The sequence below is a fragment of the Trachypithecus francoisi genome, unplaced genomic scaffold (assembly GCF_009764315.1).
Source record: "Trachypithecus francoisi isolate TF-2019V2 unplaced genomic scaffold, Tfra_2.0 Lachesis_group10, whole genome shotgun sequence".
Classification (NCBI taxonomy): domain Eukaryota; kingdom Metazoa; phylum Chordata; class Mammalia; order Primates; family Cercopithecidae; genus Trachypithecus; species Trachypithecus francoisi.
In genome coordinates, this window is record NW_022681455.1 from 11,643,285 (window position 1) to 11,661,961 (window position 18,677).

An 18,677-nucleotide genomic window follows, 5' to 3' on the forward strand; every position below is an offset into this window, starting at 1 on the left:
AACGGCCAGACCTTGAATTCCCAAAGTCTTGGATTGACCCAACCAGGGAGTAGTTGGAGAGACACATGACAAGGGCCATGCCCTGGAAACCTGGGCCAGAGCACCTACCAGTCGATCAAGATTGCAGGGCATGAGGTTAGAGAGAAAAGTAACAGAGTAACCAAGAAGTCGCCCTCCTAAACTGGAGCAAGGTACCAGATGACTTAAAGTATTGTGATAGCAGGACTGACTGCACAGGGCACCCTGTCTGGGGCTGATGGACTGGATACAGAAGGATGGGGAAGTTGTCAGCACCAGAGTTGATGCTCATCTCCAGGAGGTCAGCTGGGTGGTACGGGGCTGACCATACAGTTAGGATGGGTGCTTCCTCACAGGGTAGCATGGGAGAGAAGGTTTTATTGCAGTAAGAAATTTAATCCCCTGGCAAAAGCAGTAATACCAGGATGACTTAAGCTAGCTGGTAAAGTGGGAAGGAGGGAAGGGAGATGGGAGGGGTGAGGACAGACGGATCAGAATTTGTGTTTTGGGCGAGTCATACATACATATGATTTTGTGGATTTTGTCATGGTTAGAGGCAGGAGGGCCCTGATCAGCAGGTTTTCACTACTACATGGGTCCCTAGACACATTCTTGACTTTCCAAATTTCATCACAGATATGTGAAAGACTCTGTGGAAGAATATAATAGCAAAAAATAGAATAAGAAGAAGAAGGAGGAGGAGTAGGGGCAGAGGAGGAGGAGGGGAGGGAGAGGAGGAGGGGGAGGGAAGGAAGGGTAAGGGGAGGAGGGGGAGGGGGAGGAAGGGGAAGGAGGGGAAGGAGGAGAAGGACGGAGAGGGGGAGAAAAGAAAGAAGAAGAAACAACAAACTAAGGATTCTGCCTCTAAACTGACAGTAGTCAATTTTTATCAGCTTCCAGAGCTTCTTTTTTTTGAATACTCAGTAAAACATGCATCACCTTTGTTTTAGGAACTTGAATGGATAACAGAGGACAAAGAACTCATCAGAACACCACAGGCAGGACTTCTTGATCACCGGACCCAGGGAACCCCTGTCCCCAGGGAACCCCAGGGAGGAACAAAAACGGGGGTCTCATTTTGGAGGCTTTTTTTTTTTTTTTTTTTTTGAGACGGAGTCTCGCTCTGTCACCCAGGCTGGAGTGCAGTGGCCGGATCTCAGCTCACTGCAAGCTCCGCCTCCCGGGTTCACGCCATTCTCCTGCCTCAGCCTCCCGGGTAGCTGGGACTACAGGCGCCGCCACCTCGCCCGGCTAGTTTTTTGTAGTTTTTAGTAGAGACGGGGTTTCACCGTGTTAGCCAGGATGGTCTCCATCTCCTGACCTTGCGATCCGCCCGTCTCGGCCTCCCAAAGTGCTAGGATTACAGGCTTGAGCCACCGCGCCCGGCCATTTTGGAGGCTTTAGTCAAAGAATCATCTCCTATTCTTGGCCAGGCTGCCATGAGGGTGGGGTGCACACAGAGCCCTGGGAAAGGAAGAACACACGATTGCAACACCACTTATTTTGTTTCTTCTAACACCCTCCTTTTTCCCCACTCAGATTTGAGCACTTACGGACATCATTTGTTCTAAAACAAAGGAAGAAAAATAGATCTGAGTTCCCTCTGTGCTTGACTGAGTTACCTGGCATTGGGATGGTTTGTTTTCTGGGATGCCCAGAGCTGTGCACGTTCCTTTCTGGGGTGAGTGCTTTGTATAGAGAGACACAAACAGCCAACTAGGCTGCAGGGAGTAAACCCTGTTACCAACTTTTCTTCCTTTGGTGCTACATTCCTGCAGAGATAAATATATAGAAAGATAGACAGATTATAAAGGAGGAAGGGCATCATGTCAGCATGAGGGCTCCAAGAGAACAAAAAGGGTTATCGTGTGCAGAGGCTGAAAATAGAATTTAAAGCTATCAGGATTGGGGAAAGAGTTGAGGGCTCCCAGGAAAAATCTGCAAAGAAAACTTGAACCTTCCAGGAAAACAAGCTCTGGGTAGAGTTGGGTCAAACTGAAACCTGAAAATCCATTTTCCAGAAATGCGATTGGGCAGAGACGAGGGAAGCCACGACTATCAAGTTTGTGCCCCGAGCAAGCAGGGCACTCTGGCTTTGCACAAAGAGGCTTATTTAGAAGCTGCCGTGAGTTGAATGCAGGAAGCTGGGGCAGGGTGGGAGGGTGGGATGGGACACTGAAATGAGCCATCCTAACCTTTCAGACAGAAACAGTGTGGCCTAGCTGCTGTGAGGTGCATGTTTCTAAAACAAGACCTGGAACATTAATTTTACATTTCAGTCTCTTTGTAAAAAGCAGATGCTCTTCACCCACCCCCTTTTTTTTTTGGCAAGCTTGCTGAAATCCAACGAACCAAGTCAAGGTTGTCTGCTAGCCACGGGTGCCTTTATCTTGTGCGGTATCTGTTCCTTTGTGGATCAAGCATGGAATGAAAACCGTGCTGAAGAAAGGTCACTTCTCATTTTAGACTCCATTTCAATGGGTAGTTAACCTCTGAGTCAACTGACTCTGTACCCATGTTCAATCTCCTCTGCCTGTTGGGCTCTTCCACTTACCCTCTTTTATAATTAGAGTACATCTTGTTTACAGTGCACAAAGCTGGTTTAAGATCCAGTTGGCCATGTGCCCTCTGTTACAGGACCCTGCTCAGAACAGTCAGCTGTGAGTGCAGCTAGTGGGATGAAAAAAACTAAGGGAAGGAAGCTGCCCTTTAAGGAACCTCAGCCTTACTGATGAAAGGAATAATTAAGCCATTATATCTGTTGGGGAGCTCTTTGGGCTTGCCTGCTACCTTTTCCAACAAAAGCCCTGAGCCAGAGATTCCAGCTGAGCCCCTCATTATCATGTGGGTGCCAGGGCTGCATGCCAGGATCGGCGCCTGCTCCCGGAAGCACCCACCCCCGGAAGCACCCACCCCCGGAAGCACCCACCCCCGAAGCACCCACCCCCGGAAACACCCACCCCCGGAAGCACCCACCCCCGGAAACACCACCCCCGGAAGCACCCACCCCCGGAAGCACCCACCCCCGGAAACATGGTTTAAATTTTAAACACCTGTCACCTCCCTGCCTCCATGTGTCATCGTTTTCAGAGGGGAACGTGCCCCTAACGGGACGTGGGGCTGCCTGATTCTGGGTTTGCCTTTGAAAGCCAGAAATGACCCATCTCCTGAAATTTTATTCCAAATTTAATTTCAAGCTATCTCGGGCTAGAAATAGATTTGCCTTGGCTTCTCTTGATGCAGTTGGTAAGGAAAGGGATTTAGGATTCCATTAGAATTGGTCTTCGTTCTTGACAAGATTGTTGTCTTAAAGACAAGAAATATATAGCGTGTCTCACCACATTCCCCCACTCCCCGCCACAGCAAAAAGGGCCCTGGTATGCATATGTGATTTTGTGACATGCAAAGATCCACTTTCACAGCTCCATGGAGGCATATCTTATTTAGAGAACCCAAAGGTAGTTTAAGGTTCTCACTGGCCACTTGTCTTCTTAAAACAGAGACAACCTATGAATTAGAGAGGAAGGAAGACTGGAGAGGGCAGTTTGCACCTGACTGGGGCGGGACAGGTAGAGGAGTGAGCAGGGCTGTAATAAACTGGGTGGAATTTAAGGTGTCAGTCCAAAGGTATCCCATCTTGCTCCTTCTAGACCCCGTCTCAAGCCTGGTTCCAGCTCCTGAGTCCCCACGGCTCTCCAAAGCCTCTTACTGTTCATCACAGCCTATGGAGAGAGATGCAAAGTGATTTGTGTTTATTTTAGAAATAATCTGAACATTGCCAGGAAAGAGCTTGCTGAAAAGTGCTGCAGAACTAAAGCTGGTCCAGTAGAAACCGGTAGAAGTGCAAAGAGCAGAGCTGGCTCCTCCCTGGCTCTTTCCCCAGGCTGTTCTTCCTGCTTTTTGATCTCAACCTCACTCTCCTCCATCCCTTCTTGATCCAAGTCCAGAGTCTCTTTCACACCAGCCATGCTGCCAGCATTGTCGGGAGGTTTGATGTGCTGTGAATTCCTGCCCCTGGGAGATGGATGGAGAAATTCACAGAATCTTGGGAAAAGAGTGCTTGGAAAAATCGTAAAGTCTCTCTGTGCAGCCTGTCTCCTACCAACAGACAAGATGGAAACTGGCCATTTCAGAGCACTGGCTTCAAGGATGTCTAAGGGTAGAGATTCCTTGGGCTTCTAGGCAGGGGCTCATTTCTGTGTGTTGTTCCAGATGGTCCAGGTTCTTCTGTCTGTCCCATTAAAATGTATCCTTCTTGACACCCGTGATGGTCCTTTGGTCAAATCTTAATTGTATGTTTGTGAGTTTGAGTTTTCCATTCTCCAGAAAGTACCATCTCAATACCAATCCAGTCTTCCATTTAGGTCCACACTAATCAGAAGTATTCACTGGTGTCTGGTAAATACCTGGTGCTTTTGAATTTTGGAAATGAGGCTAGATGCATTTATTCATTCAAAATTAATTTTGAGTGTCTAGTATGTACCAGTCACTGCTTTGTGTACTTAGGGAACAAGGAAACAACAAAAAATGGTTGCCTTGAAAGCTCTCATTATAAGGGAGAGGGAAGTGTGGGAGACAGATCACAAACAGTAAAGAATAGATAAACCGCATACATGAAGTCTTAAGCCCCACAGGAAAAAAGAAGAAACTGGGTGTTCTGGCCTGCAGCCGGGACAGTAGAGAGAAGATTCCATTGAAGTTTCCAAGTGCAATTTTACTGACCCAGTGAGAAAAATGAAAAGAGTTTCTATTCCTTCCTATGAAGAATGGGTCTTACTATAAACGGGTATTAGAAGACAGAAAATATATGTGCGTATATCCACCTGTCATCTTACTATTTGCAGACTTAGATTCTGTAGAGATTTATGTCTATAAAATGATACTCAGAATATTATTTCATAATTATGTATACATTATATATGTGTACACGCATGTAATCATACATATTATACATACACACAGTTATGTGTTGCTTAACAATGAGGCTGTCTTCTGAGAAATGCTTCATTAGGTTACTTCATCATTGTGTGATCAGAGTTACACGAACCAAGGTGGCTTAGCCCGCTACACACTTATGCTATATGGTAGACCCTATCACTCTTAGGCTACAAACCTGGATTCCATGGTACTGTACTGAGTACTATAAGCCACTGGGATGCAATGGTAAGTTTCTGTGTGGCTAAACATACAAAAGTAGAGTAAAAATACTGTACTGTCATCTTACAGGACCACCATCATATATGCAGTCTGCCTTTGAAATGTCATTGTGTAGCAAGTGAGTGTATATTATAATTTAAACGATACGTGCCCGCAAGGAATTTTGATATCTCTTTCAAGTCATTGAGATATATAGTAAATTTCCAGCTCCCCAAAGAGGTTTTTGCTTATTCAGGAATAATTTTCTAACCTGATCAGTTTACATCTTTTGATCCCTTATATAAGCCATAGAAGCTTCTCCCTGTTTTCAACGCCATCCTGCTGACCTGTCTTAACGCTAGTCCATGCTGGCCTTCAGCCTTCAACTGCCACTGGGAGTGACAAGGATTCTGGAAGGCCCGGCTGGCGCAAGGAAGAATGGCCCCGGGGAGTGCGGCGTGGCCAGCACATCTTCTCGCACTTTATTCCTGCTCTGAAACGCAAGACAGAACTTCAGTTTCTGGTTTCTTTGAAAGTACTTGGTGAACAAATAAGCAAATAGGGGATAAGGAATGTCCAGTCATTGTTTGAGGATTTTCTGGAATTTGGAACATTGTTATTTTAGTTGTTTAGAAAAGGTTTTGGTTGCCTGTTTATCATACAGTGCAGGCTCATGAATAACTTCCTGGGGGACTGGCCCACATTCTTGGTCCGGTTGGCGTCTCTTGCCCAGCAAGGCTCACGCCGGCCGGGCGTCTTCCCAACATCCTGTCTGGGAATGACCTTCTTTTCTCCGCTTACTAAACTCCAAGAGTCCTTATTGAAATGACCTCCTGCACAGGAAGGCCTGCTGTGGCGCCTGGCAAGAGAAAACAGCCCTAGCTTCTAGGAAGTCCCACAAACGCGCACACACACACTCTCACACACACACACACTGCAAGTCTTGTTCGGAAGAGGTGACATGTTTATGTTCTTCCACGCGTCTGATAAGGAAAACCAGCAGACATTCCAGAATGTACAAACACGGGTGAGGGCAGGTGCAAGGACCACAGATGGAAACCAGCGAACACAACAAACTGCAGCTGTCCCGGCCACGCCATGCTGGTGTGGGCCAGAGGGGAAACCAAGGGCGTGCGTGTGTCTATGTGTGTCTGCGGATGCACTCAGGATTAAAAATTAGAAGCCTGCAAAGCCCCCTGCATTTAAGAGGAAAAAATAATAGTGGAAATTTTCTGACCATCTAGAAGAAATTTTGTTCTTGCCAAAGACATTCAAAAGCTATCAAGATTTTTTTTTTTTTTTACTTATCTAAGTGATATTAATGAGAGCAGGGGAATCCCAAAGAAAGAGACAGGTGTGTTCTTTAAATTCATTCTTGGTCTTAAATGAGACCTGCTTAAACATAGTAAAGAACTTCAAGAAGCCCTCTCACCTTGGCTGAATGATAAAGTGTTTAGAAATAAAACCTTCGTGATTATCATGCACAAGACATTCATCTTATAAGGACTCTGATCACCAGAGAGTTCAGTGCCTTGCCTCTGGTTGTAATGCAGAATCGTGATTCCCACTTAGGGGTGTACAACATGCCGTGGCTTCCTTTTCTCTGTGATCAAAGTTAGCATCACAGTTGAGTGACCTACCCAGGGCCCTGAACTCACACGCGTCTCACATCTGGTTTAACATTCTGCTGTTGCCATGGTAAAATCCTTAATAAGGATTAATAAATTATTAATCCTTAATGAATCCTTAATACCTTTCAACTCATGTCTCATAGATGTACTCCAACATGAAAATGGAGCATGCACGTGAGCTGAGTAGTGACATGGAACATGTATGTCCATTGGTCCTTGCTGCTCATTCACATACAGCGTTCGCGATGCCCCCGGACACAGAATTCCAGTGGAACCACCATGTGTGCGGATTCAGAGAAGACTCAAAGTAAATACAAGGTAAGTGTGGACAGCCAAGGAAGGTGAGGTGAGGAAGGAGGAGGGACACTGACAGCCCCAAGAGGGCACACTTTCCATTTGAAGCAGAACTTGCTTTGACACAAGAAAGAAGGCAATGGCATTCTATTAATAACAAATACTAACAACCAAGGGACCCTATTCTGTTCTTTCTTACTCATGCACTTCCCTGAATTAACCATACACTTTCTCTGAAAATGAAGACATAGACCAAAAGGAAAAAAGGCAGCTGAGAATTAAGATTTGATAGAGTATGTGCATATCAAGAAGTAAAATAAAAGACTGTGTGTGGTGGCTCACGCCTGTAATTCCAGCACTTTGGGAGACCAAGGTGGTCAGGTCACCTGAGATCAGGAGTTTGAGACTAGCTTGGCCAACATGGTGAAACCCCATCTCTACTAAAAATACAAAAATTAGCTGGGCGTGGTGGTGCACACCTGTAAACCCAGCTACTCAGGAGGCTGAGACAGGAGAATTGCTTTGAACCCAGGAGGCTGAGGGTACAGTGAGCCAAGATTGTGCCACTACACTAAAGCCTGGGTGACAGACAGAGATTCTATCTCAAAAAAAAGAAAAAAAAAAGGAAAATAAACAGAGTTAAGTTAGTTTTGTGCAGTATTTCCACTGTTCTGGCAAGAAAAAAAAATATATATTCATGTATAAGCTGCAAAGTATGAATTACATAATTCCAGCGATTCAGCAGATGAGTTAAATACTCTCATATTTGCATTTATTTATTTATTTATTTTATTTTTTATTTTTTATCATTTTTTGAGATGAAGTCTTGCTCTGTCACCCAGGCTGCAGTGCAGTGGCACGATCTTAGCTCACTGCAACCTCCGCCTCTGGGGTTCCAGTGATTCTCATGCTTCAGTCTTCAGAGTAAGTAGCTTGGGATTACAGGCATGCACCAACACGCCTGGCTAATTTTTGTATTTTTAGTAGAGATGGGATTTCACCATGTTGCCCAGGCTGGTTTCAAACTCCTGACCTCAGGTGATCCACCTGCCTTGGCCTTCCAAAGTGCTGGTTTTGCAGGTGTTGGCCATCATGCCTGGCCCATATTTGCATTTAAAACTGACATTATGCAATGTAAAGATGAATCATAAAATTCATGCTAATAATTTAAATTTTTATTTTTTCTTGACTTAGAATAACACTAAACAGCAGATTTTTTTAATGTCATGAGAAGTTGAGACTGCAGAAGGAAGGAAAAAACTTTATTTTATAGTACCTTTAACGATACTTTCTTCCTCCACTTTTAAACAGTTTTCATTGCACTGGGTCCCACGAATACGGAGCTTGCTGTGCTGGTGATAAATAGAAATTTTGGCAGAAACACATCACAGGGCCGTTGGGCTCAATCTTGGAGAAAGATTTGTGTAGCGTATGTCTACTAGTGTTCACATCAGCTCTATTTAGGATTTCATTTTAGCAATTGTCTTTATTTGGATTCCCCCAGAAGCACACCAAGATGAGGATTCAAGCGGGGACGTGGTAGCCCTGACAAGAGAAACTGGTGTAAAGGGCTTATTGGAGAATACGGAGGGCGTGGGAATGATGAAGTAGTCAGGTTATTCAAAGGAGCTGAAGGGGCCACTGAAAAGTGTTCCACGAGAAACGTGTGCACCTTCCTCAGCAGAGTCTATGCCACCTGCCCTTCCCCTCCCTTTCTCCATTGTTTCTGGAGGCTAGGACTTCAGAATTTGTTTAGGAGGAGATACACATTTGTGATGGAAATCACAATGTTATGGCTGAATTATGTCCCTCAAAATTCATCTGTTGAAGTCCAAACCCTCAAGAGTGTGACTGTATTTGGAGATAGGGACTTTACAGAAGTAATGAAGTTAAAAAGTAAAGTCATGAGGGTGGGCCCTAATTCAATCAATATAACTGGTGTCCTTCTATGAAGATGAGATGAGGACACAGACATACACAGAGGGAAGATCATAGGAGCACACAGGGGAAGACGCCATCTGCAAACCAAGGAGAGAGGCCTCAGGAGAAACCAACCCTGCTCACACCTGGATCTCGAACTTCTGTGCTCCAGGGCTGTGAAAGAACACATTTCTATTGTTTAAGCCCTGCAGTCTGTGGTATTTTGCTATGGCAGCCCTAGCAAACAAACACACATGGTTAGAAAAAAAACCCATCAGGAACCGTGAAACGGAGTTCCTTGCTAAAATGCACCTTGGAAGACATGATGAGAGATCAGAACACTAGGGCAGGAATAGAAGACGAGTCTACAAACCAGGGGCAAAAGTGGGAGAGTTCCAGCTCTGCCATGTAGTGGATTTGTGCTCTTGGGTAGGTTCCTTCATCTCTTGGTGCCTGCATATTGTTGACTGTAAAATGAGCTTCAAACACCGTATATGTTATAGAGATGCCATCAGAATTAAATGAGATAACGCTTGCAAAGTGCTCAATATGTTAGCTCATTTTGTTTTTCTGCAGGCAGTAAGAACTCCCTAAGGGCTAGCATCATGTTTTCTTCTGCTTTGGAAGTAAACTGGAAGCATGTCTTGAGTGTTAGCCTTTCACTTCAAAGAAACAAATCTGTGTGGAAGTTGAAGTCTAGGTGGGGAAAACCAGATACACAAAGGAAGTGATGAAGGTAGAATGTGCAGTTTATCAGTGGATGCTCACCACTTACCAGAAACTGTGTCATACACCTGATTTCATACCCATCTCATTTTAATCCTCTACAAAGCTATGAGATAAAAGTCTTTGCCTCATTTTCAAAGGTATGAAAACTATTGGCTAGAGTGGTTAAAGGATTTTTCCAGAGCCTGCTGCCAGTAATTTACGGAGCAGGAATCAAACCTAGGTGTGTGGGCATCAAATTCATTTATGCCATGACTATTAAAATAAAACTTCCTTTCAAATTATCTTCCTAATTACCCTGCAAGGCAGATGAGGACCTATTGCTAGCACCATTTTATGTTTTAGGAAAATATGGCCCAGCAAATCCTGAACCATCCAAGTATGTACCCAATGTTAAATGTAAAACCAACTCAACTCCAGTGAGGTTTTTTTTGGCTCTTAATCTGGTGATATTTAGCTACTTAGATACTGTTTAGATATTCAGATTCTCAGTGAGTGACTCACAAGATTATGTCTGCACACTGTGGCTAGATTTCATTTTGAAGGAAGTTTTGGAATGCCACTTTTCCTGTATAGGATGGGAAACCCGTTGATGTCAGCCATGATCCCAGGCAGCCAGAGTGCTGTGGGCCCAGCATGGGTCTGGGGGTCAGAAGACAGAATTTTGGCTCTGGTTCTGCCACAAATTGGCTGAGTGACTTTGAACACTTCATTCTTCCTGGCCACAAGTTTCTCATCTGCAAATTGGAGAGATTGTACTGAATAATTTCCAAAATCTGTTAAAAATCGGATTCTATGAAATGGAATCTCTGATTGGGCCTAAGAAGCTAGTAAGAAGCCCAGAGACACGTGGAGGTAGAGATTGTCCTCCTTTAGTCTCAGCAAGAAGGAAATTGCTTCCCCGCGCCCCCCCTCAAAAAAACAAACAAACCTGGACAACACCTTTTATAGCTGGAATTGCAGAGAAGCAGTGGCACAGGCAACATTGGTGGGTGGGGGAGAAGTCCTTATTAAAATCTTGGTTACAGGAATAAGTGTACTGGGGACTTAAAGAAATCTAACTTGCACTCCAAGGATCAGCAAGTACAAATCCTACAAGAACTCTCTGGCCATAGAACAGAGAGTCCTAGAACAAAGCCTGTTTTGATCCTTTGTCTTGGTTAACGGTGACACCATATCTCCAGCATAAACGACGGCGATTGCATTGTTCGCATGCCGGTAATAGAAAAGGAAAACACAACCAGGCTGTTTGGTTGGTTTTGGCATGCACAGTTCAGGGTGGGAAATGCCCTTGGGCTCTGGCTGACCACCTGGTATTTAATTTTTTAATAAGTGTACCAGTTTCAAAATAGCAGAGACTCTCCTTGAAGGGTAATCACAAAGAATTGAATGTCCTGGTATTTGGAACAAGCATTCTAGCTCACTGGCATCATAGCCCTTACTGTAACATCAGCGATAACAGCAGTAACCGCAACAAGAGCCAGTGTCAGGTCCCTGGGGATCTCCCAAAGAAAGCCTTTCCACTTCTAGCAAAAAACAGTAAAGAAGCAGGGACCTGAGGTAGAAACATAGATTGTTCCTGTGGCAGCATTTCCTCAGTATTCTAGTGTGGGATTAGTGGGCTTCAAAGTGGAACTGCCTCCAGCCTCAGTGGGCCTGGGACCATGCCCATCAGTTATCCACTCTGGTTTTGGAGTTCATTGTGTGATCTTGGGCTGACCTTGGAAACTTCTGACTTACCGGCCAGAGGTTCGCATAACTCCAGGGCTTCTATGTTCTGATGGCTAAACTGGAAAGCATGGTATTCATTCTGGATACCTCGTCCAACAGGTGTCACCATGTGGTCCATAGACCGGCAGCATCAGCATCCCTCGGGAGCTTGTTAGAAAGGCCCCACCCTAGATACGCGGAATAGGAGCCTGAACAAGATCCTTGTAACAAGATCCTTGGGTGATTCATTTGCATGTTTTAGTTAGAGAAGCGCTGAAATGAAGCCGTACCACCGCGCACGTCTGGGAGGTAGATGAGCCATTCACTGGCCCAGGACAGTTTGGTTGTAAGAGGAAAGAACTTATTTTGGAAATTCAATGGGTTCAATCAGAGGCTTTCTGTTTTCTGCTTTGCGATATTACCTCTTTTCAGCCAAAAGGCAAAAGTTCTTTTATTTAGAAAAAGAAAGTATTTGGGGAAAAAATAGCTGAAACAATTAACATAAAAGAAAAAAGCATCCTAAATATCTCCACTTAAAAACACATGAATCGGTAAGTTTAGGTCCCCTTGCCACTTTTCTAATCCTACCTTCAAAATTATCCACTGTTAACCAATTTCACGGGTATCCCACCAAAAATACTATGCTTATATTTGCATATATTTTATACACACACACACACACACACACACCAGGAAATCATCCTTAATGATTGTTTTTCTATATGCTTTCTAAGCTATGACAATGAAAAAAAATCAGAAGGAGCCCTTTGAAAGGCCTTCCATTTTGAGTCTATTGGCAGCTCTGTCTGAGAAGCATTTTTCTTAAAGAGATGGGCGCAGAGGGCCTTTTGTAAAGTGAGTCAACATGAACCCCATGGAGTGCAGGGTGTTAGCCAGATGGCCAGCTCCGCCCGCTCTCATTTCTGCTCTCAACACTTTTCTCCACAGCTCAAGCCCCATGAAAGCTTGAGGGTACCCTCAAATGCCCCATGAACTTCTGGAGTTTACAAATGTGGCTCAGACACGATGGGTGGGGCCAGTTGGGATCACAGGAACTCACGCTACACTCCTGGTGAGGTCGTGAAAGAACTTTAGTCCTGCTGCCAGGAGGCCGTTATTTCTTACCAAATGGTTTCCAGTGGTTTCTCAGAATTCCTCATGCACGCTAAGCTGGAGCTTTCATTCCTGAACACTACAGTTCAGGGCCTACAGTTCATTCCTCAAAAATGAGGTCATAACTCAGTTAAGGTCATTTGTTTCCTAATTCCTCTTCAGGATCTATTTGAAAAATCACTTACTTAGCTTTCTTGGTCCACTCACAGTGTTATTACTCTGAACTTCTAACATAAGTGTGTGTGGGTACACATACAGTTTATATATATATACTTTATATACATATGTATATGTACACACACACTTCTTATTTATTTATATATATTTAAAGTACATACTTTACATATCTGTATATAAAGTATGTATATGTATATAAAGTATATTGTATATATCAAGTATATCTGTAAAGTATAATATATATTATAAAGTATATATACACCTAAATATACATACTTTAAATATATATACTGTACATATGTATATAAGTATATAAAATCTATGTATATATAAAGTATATATGTAAAGTATAATGTATGTAACTTACATATGATATATATGATAAAGTATATATACTTTATATGAAGTATAATGTATAAATAGTACATATTATATATTATATACTTTATATAAAGTATATATACTTCATAATATATAATATATACTTTATATAAAGTATATATAGTATCTATTATAAGGTATACATATTATACTATACTTTATATATTATAAAGTATGTATATAATATATAATATACATATTATATACATAATAATAAATATATCATATATAATAAATATACAATGTACATTATAATAATGTATATTACATAATGTATTATATATTCTATATACATTAGAATAATACAGCTTGCATACTATATACATTGTGATAATATAGCATATATTGTATATATTGTAATATTATATTATATGCATTATATCTTATGTATTATATATGTTATAAAATATCTCATATATTATATACATTATAATATATTATTACTTTATTATATATAATTCAATATACATATTATATATATTATATACATTATAAGAGATATAATGAAGTATATATTATACATACTTTATAGTGTATATATTAGTATATCTGTAAAGTATATATATTATATTATAAAGTATATACAAAGTATATACTTAAAGTATACATATAAAGTATATAAGTATATACCACTATATATTTACATATGTATTTCTATATATACTATGTATACTATGTATATATAGAAGTATATATACTATGTATATATAGAAGTATATATGCCACTCTAAAGTATATATAAGTATATAACCTTTATATATTTTATGTTTATCCAAGTGTATATAATGTATTTATGTATATATACATGTAATCACCTGACTTCCACAATACTGATGGCTTACAGCTTTTTGCACACTAAACCTTATTCCTTTCCTATCCCCAACTTAAGCTATAATATTGGAAGGTTTGAGGACTGGTTGGTGACCTGTACTTTTCTGCTGTAAAAATGTCTCACCTGAGGAAGTGACACTGTCGTAGACTAAGGAGACTGTGTCCTTCCCTCTCACACATGGGGTTTGGAGAGGAAGGATTGCTCCCCTTCTGGGACTCATGACCTGTGTTTTATTATTTGCCTTTGTATTAATTTCCTATTCCTTCTTTATAAATTATTACGAGCTTAGTGGCTTAAAACAAGTTGTTATCTTACAGTTCCGGAAGACAGAAGTCAAAAATCTGTCTCACTGGACCAAAGTCAAGGTGTCAGCAAGCTAGTAAGGCTGGATGCTTCTGGAGGCTCTAGGGGACATTCCATTCTTTGCCTCTTTCAGTTTCTAGAGGCTGCCAGCACTCCCTGACTCCTGGCCTCATCACCCCAACCTCTGCTTTCATCATTCAGTCTTCTTCTCTGATCCTAACCCTCATGTCCCCTTCTCAGAGGACCCTGCAGATTAAACTAGGCTCACCCAGTTAATGCAGAATAATCTCTCCGTCTAAAATTCTTAAGTTAATTACATCAGCAAAGTCTCTTTTGCCATGAAAGGTAACATAGTCATAGGTTCCGGGGATTAGGATGCAGACATCTTTAGGGGGCCATTGTCCTATCTAGCACAGTCCACAGGGCAAAATGCTGAAATTGTGACCCTACAGGATGTCCCACCAGCCAAGGAAGATTTTACTTATTGCCTACGGTTTAAGCAGCTTGGAATCGTAACACAAAACAATTCCCAGACACCTCAGAGAGGGGGCAGCAGATCAGTATTTTTGACAGGGCTTAGAGCAGAGTTTTTTACCAGCATGGAGTCAATATGAAGGTGTGAGAAGACAGAGAAAAGGGATGTGGAGACTTACATGAATGTAATAGTCATCATAACATCTGCCATTTACTAAACCGTCATGTCCTCGACCTAGGGCTAGGCACGGTATATGCTATTTCACTTAATCTGCACAATAGGCCAGCAAAATAGGCATTGATGTCCTTGTTTTAAAGACGAGGAAACTGGCCAGGTGTGGTGGCTCACGCCTGTAATCTCAGCACTTTGCGGGGCTGAGGCTGGTGAATCACCTGAGGTCAGGAGTTTGAGACCAGCCTGGCCAACATGGTGAAACCCCGTCTCTATTAAAAATACAAAAACTTGCTGGGCATAGTGGCATGCACCTGTAATCCCAGCTACTTAGGAGGCTGAGGCAGGAGAATCGCTTGAACCTGGGAGGTGAAGGTTGCAGTGAGCTGAGATTTCACCATTGCACTCCAGCCTGGGCGACAAGAGCGAAATTCTGTCTCAATTAAAAAAAAAAAAAAAAGAGGAAACGAATTTGTACAAGGATAATAGGCCCTACAACTTCTAGTCTAGGTAGGTGCCCAAGGACCATTGCTTGTCAGTAGAGATAATGAAGTATCTGAATGTGTTTTTTAATCACTAGAGTTACCTTCCCTGAAGAGATACCTTCCCAGAACCTTCTGCTGTGGGTTAATTTCATCTTCCCCTATGTCAGCAGAATGAATCTGGCCATTGTTAGAGAGGATGGTGTTTATCCTTCTGGACATCACTCATTACTTTCTTTCTCCACTCAACTGACCGGCGGTCTGTTGGATCTACCTGACTTTTATTAGAACAGAAACCACAGTGTTTTAATGGTTGGCATTCAAGACCTTGTTAGAGAATGAACTCGTATTTGATTAACATTTATTGAATATGTGTCATGAGCTGTGGGTTGAGCTGTGTAACTGGCATACAGCTCAGTAAGTGTGTGCTGGAAATGGGGCTGCTGCCAGCACAGGCCACCCCGGCAGTTAGGCAGTCAAGTGGCTTGTAGTGAGGAGAGCCTGAAAGTCTGCTTATCCCCATGATTTTCTGCCCTGCAGGAGAAGGGCCAGATGGCTGGACCCCATTTTGGTTTTCAGTGATTTTACTGCTTACTCTCCACTCATGGGAGTTCAGTTTCAAAATATGTGTCTGTTTATTGTCAGACTAGGTCTTCCTGGCACAAATAGTGAAAGGAGAAAATAAAATCATAATATAGGAATTTAAGCTGATTTCAACAAATCTGGATGTTGCTCAGACTATACCCAACTAGTGGTGTGTTGGATCCTGAGCCAGCCCTCGAGAGTCAATTGTACACATGTTCCCAGTTCTCTGTCGAGGAGTCCAGTGACATCAGGTTCATACCTTGAAACTAGCTACAGTAGGACTATTTACACCATGAAAATCTGCAAACACTACAGTTCAGGGCTGTTTGTTTCTCTAAAGAGCCAGTTGATCAGCATGCTACTGTCCCCAGCACACACATTTTGTATAAGTGATCATCATACTCAATAAGTAATTAATTGACTAAATAAAGCAATGTTAATATTTGTTAGCATTGGTAGTTTACTATGTTTCTGAATATGGTTTTTTAATAACTAGAACTACCTTCCTTGAAAAGAGTATCTTCAGCCTTCCCATAACCTTCTACTGTGGGTTAGTTTCCTCTTACCCTATGCCTAGGGCTGAAAAGAGCAATATTTTAATATCATAGATCTGTATACTAGAAGGGATGCTAGAGGGTAAACAGAGTATTTTTCCATTTGACAGACAAGGAAACGGAATTGACCCTGAATCAGAAGAACTCTGTATCCTTCTCTTTGGATGAACCGATCCAGATTCCTTTGGGGATGTCTTTCTGTACTTTTCCCCATAGCGTCAGCTTTTGTAACTAAAAGGTAATAAGCATCCCAGGGACAGTGTATTCAAAGTTTTATTGTGTTAGGGATTGAAGTGAGGGCAGAGTAAGGAAGTAAATCCAGGATGCAGGAGTTTGGGTGGACATGCCCGGGCTGGTTTGTCTCTAACTACACTTGTAATGATTAATAAAGAAAACAATTTCTGTTTTCCATAAGTCCTTTATTCATTCCAAAACACCTCTGCATGCCAAACTTGGAGATCCTAGGCCCAGAGTTAGGGTCAATCGCTGGCCATTATAGGACTCTCAGCTTCAGAAACTCCAATGGCACACACATGGCCATGGTTTCTCATTAAAAACCCAGGCCGGGCGCGGTGGCTCACACTTGTAATCCCAGCACTTTGGGAGGCTGAGGCAGGCGGATCATGATGTCCGGAGATCGAGACCATCCTGGCTGACATGGTGAAACCCCGTCTCTACTAAAAATACAAAAAAATTTAGCCTGGTGTGGTGGCGGGCACCTGTAGTCCCAGCTACTCAGGAGGCTGAGGCAGGAGAATGGCATGAACCCGGGAGGCGGAGTTTGCAGTGAGCAGAGATCACACCACTGCACTCCAGCCTGGGCGACAGAGTGAGACTCCATCTCAAAAAAAAAAAAAAAAAAAAACCCAAGGCAGAGAAGGATGGTTATATTCTACCAGTGCTGTCCAGGAACTCATCCTCCCACAGCTAACCAAACCGAACAGACTCATATGTTTTAAACATTAATGTAAGCAGGAAATCTACCACAAGACCTCCTGTTGGAGGGTAGGCTATTTGTAGTTTGCATCCAGAGAAGAATATATGAATATTTTTTCTGTCAACATTCGCCTGCACTGTATGTGCTGCTCTGCTTCTCTGGCCTCAGCCCCACACCAAACCTGTTGAGGCATGAAGCTGAGAGGTCAAGTGTCTCATATGGACTAAATCCCAGATGTCGCTTTCCTTCTCTCAGCCTGCAAGCCACTGAACCGTGCAGGGTGAAGGTTAGACTTAAAGTTCTTGGCGATGACTCTGTGTTCCTGGGAGCAGCCTCCTTCTCTCCCCATGTCCCTCTGGCCTGCACATGCCACCTCTCTCCCCAACCCTGCCCCATCTTATGACAATTCCTGCAAAAATAAATGAGCAGGAAAGATTATTAACTGTTTACCTATGAACTCTGGCGTGTTCTAAAGGCTGAATTCTTGTGTCCAACAACCTAAGGTGAAGCTGGTTGTATTTTGTAGAGTAGCAGCTGGAAATGTGCTTTCTGATTCTAGAAGAGCCCCAGTGGTTGTAGATGAAGGTAGCTGATATTTCTAGCAATTTTTCCTAGCCTTTCATCCTCCCTCCTTCCAAAAACTTCTTAACCATGGCTTCCATGTATTAAATGACTAAGACACACCTTCATTATTCTTGACCCAGGGTCCCAGGAAAGAGTTTCTGAGGCTTGACACAGGTGGGGTTTGCAGCAAAAATATCACACAGTGAAGTGACAAGTTTAGAGGCAGGGGGAATCATTGAGGATTCCCATGTTGCGAGGCATGAGCTGGGTTGTAAAGTTGAGGGATCTGAAGAAGAAGCTAGAGGCATGGGGAAGGAAAAAGGAAGAGGATTTTGTGACTGATTGGATTTAGAGATTCAAGAATAAAAAGGAAACCAGTATGACTCTGAGGGTCTGAGCCTAAGCCATGGGAGAATGGAGGGACCATTGACAGAAGTTGGGAGGGATAAAATGGGACCAGTGCTAGAGCCATGAGTGCCTGAGAGAAAAATTCTTGAATGTCACTAATTTTACGAAACATGGATTTGTCCTACCAGCCATGGTGGAGCCATACCATAGTTACCTTCCTAAAAAGAAATCACGAGCCTTGACCGACCTAAGGCAATTGTGCTGAGGGCTGAAAGAAAACAAAATAAAAAGTATTTGTTACCCCCTCCCCTCTTCTCCTG

General features: G+C 42.7%; 1 protein-coding gene across 1 annotated transcript in view; it reads left to right on the top strand.

Annotated features, from left to right (window-relative positions):
- TMEM170B (transmembrane protein 170B) overlaps positions 1-17,078 on the top strand; it is an 81,016-nt gene extending 63,938 nt beyond the window's left edge. Inside the window, exons 3-4 of the mRNA XM_033216223.1 lie at positions 7,023-7,103; positions 16,619-17,078. Of these exons, the coding sequence (XP_033072114.1) occupies positions 7,023-7,096 (74 nt within the window). The 3' untranslated portion in view covers positions 7,097-7,103; positions 16,619-17,078. The remainder of the gene's footprint in view (positions 1-7,022; positions 7,104-16,618) is intronic.
- Positions 17,079-18,677: the final 1,599 nt, after the last annotated feature.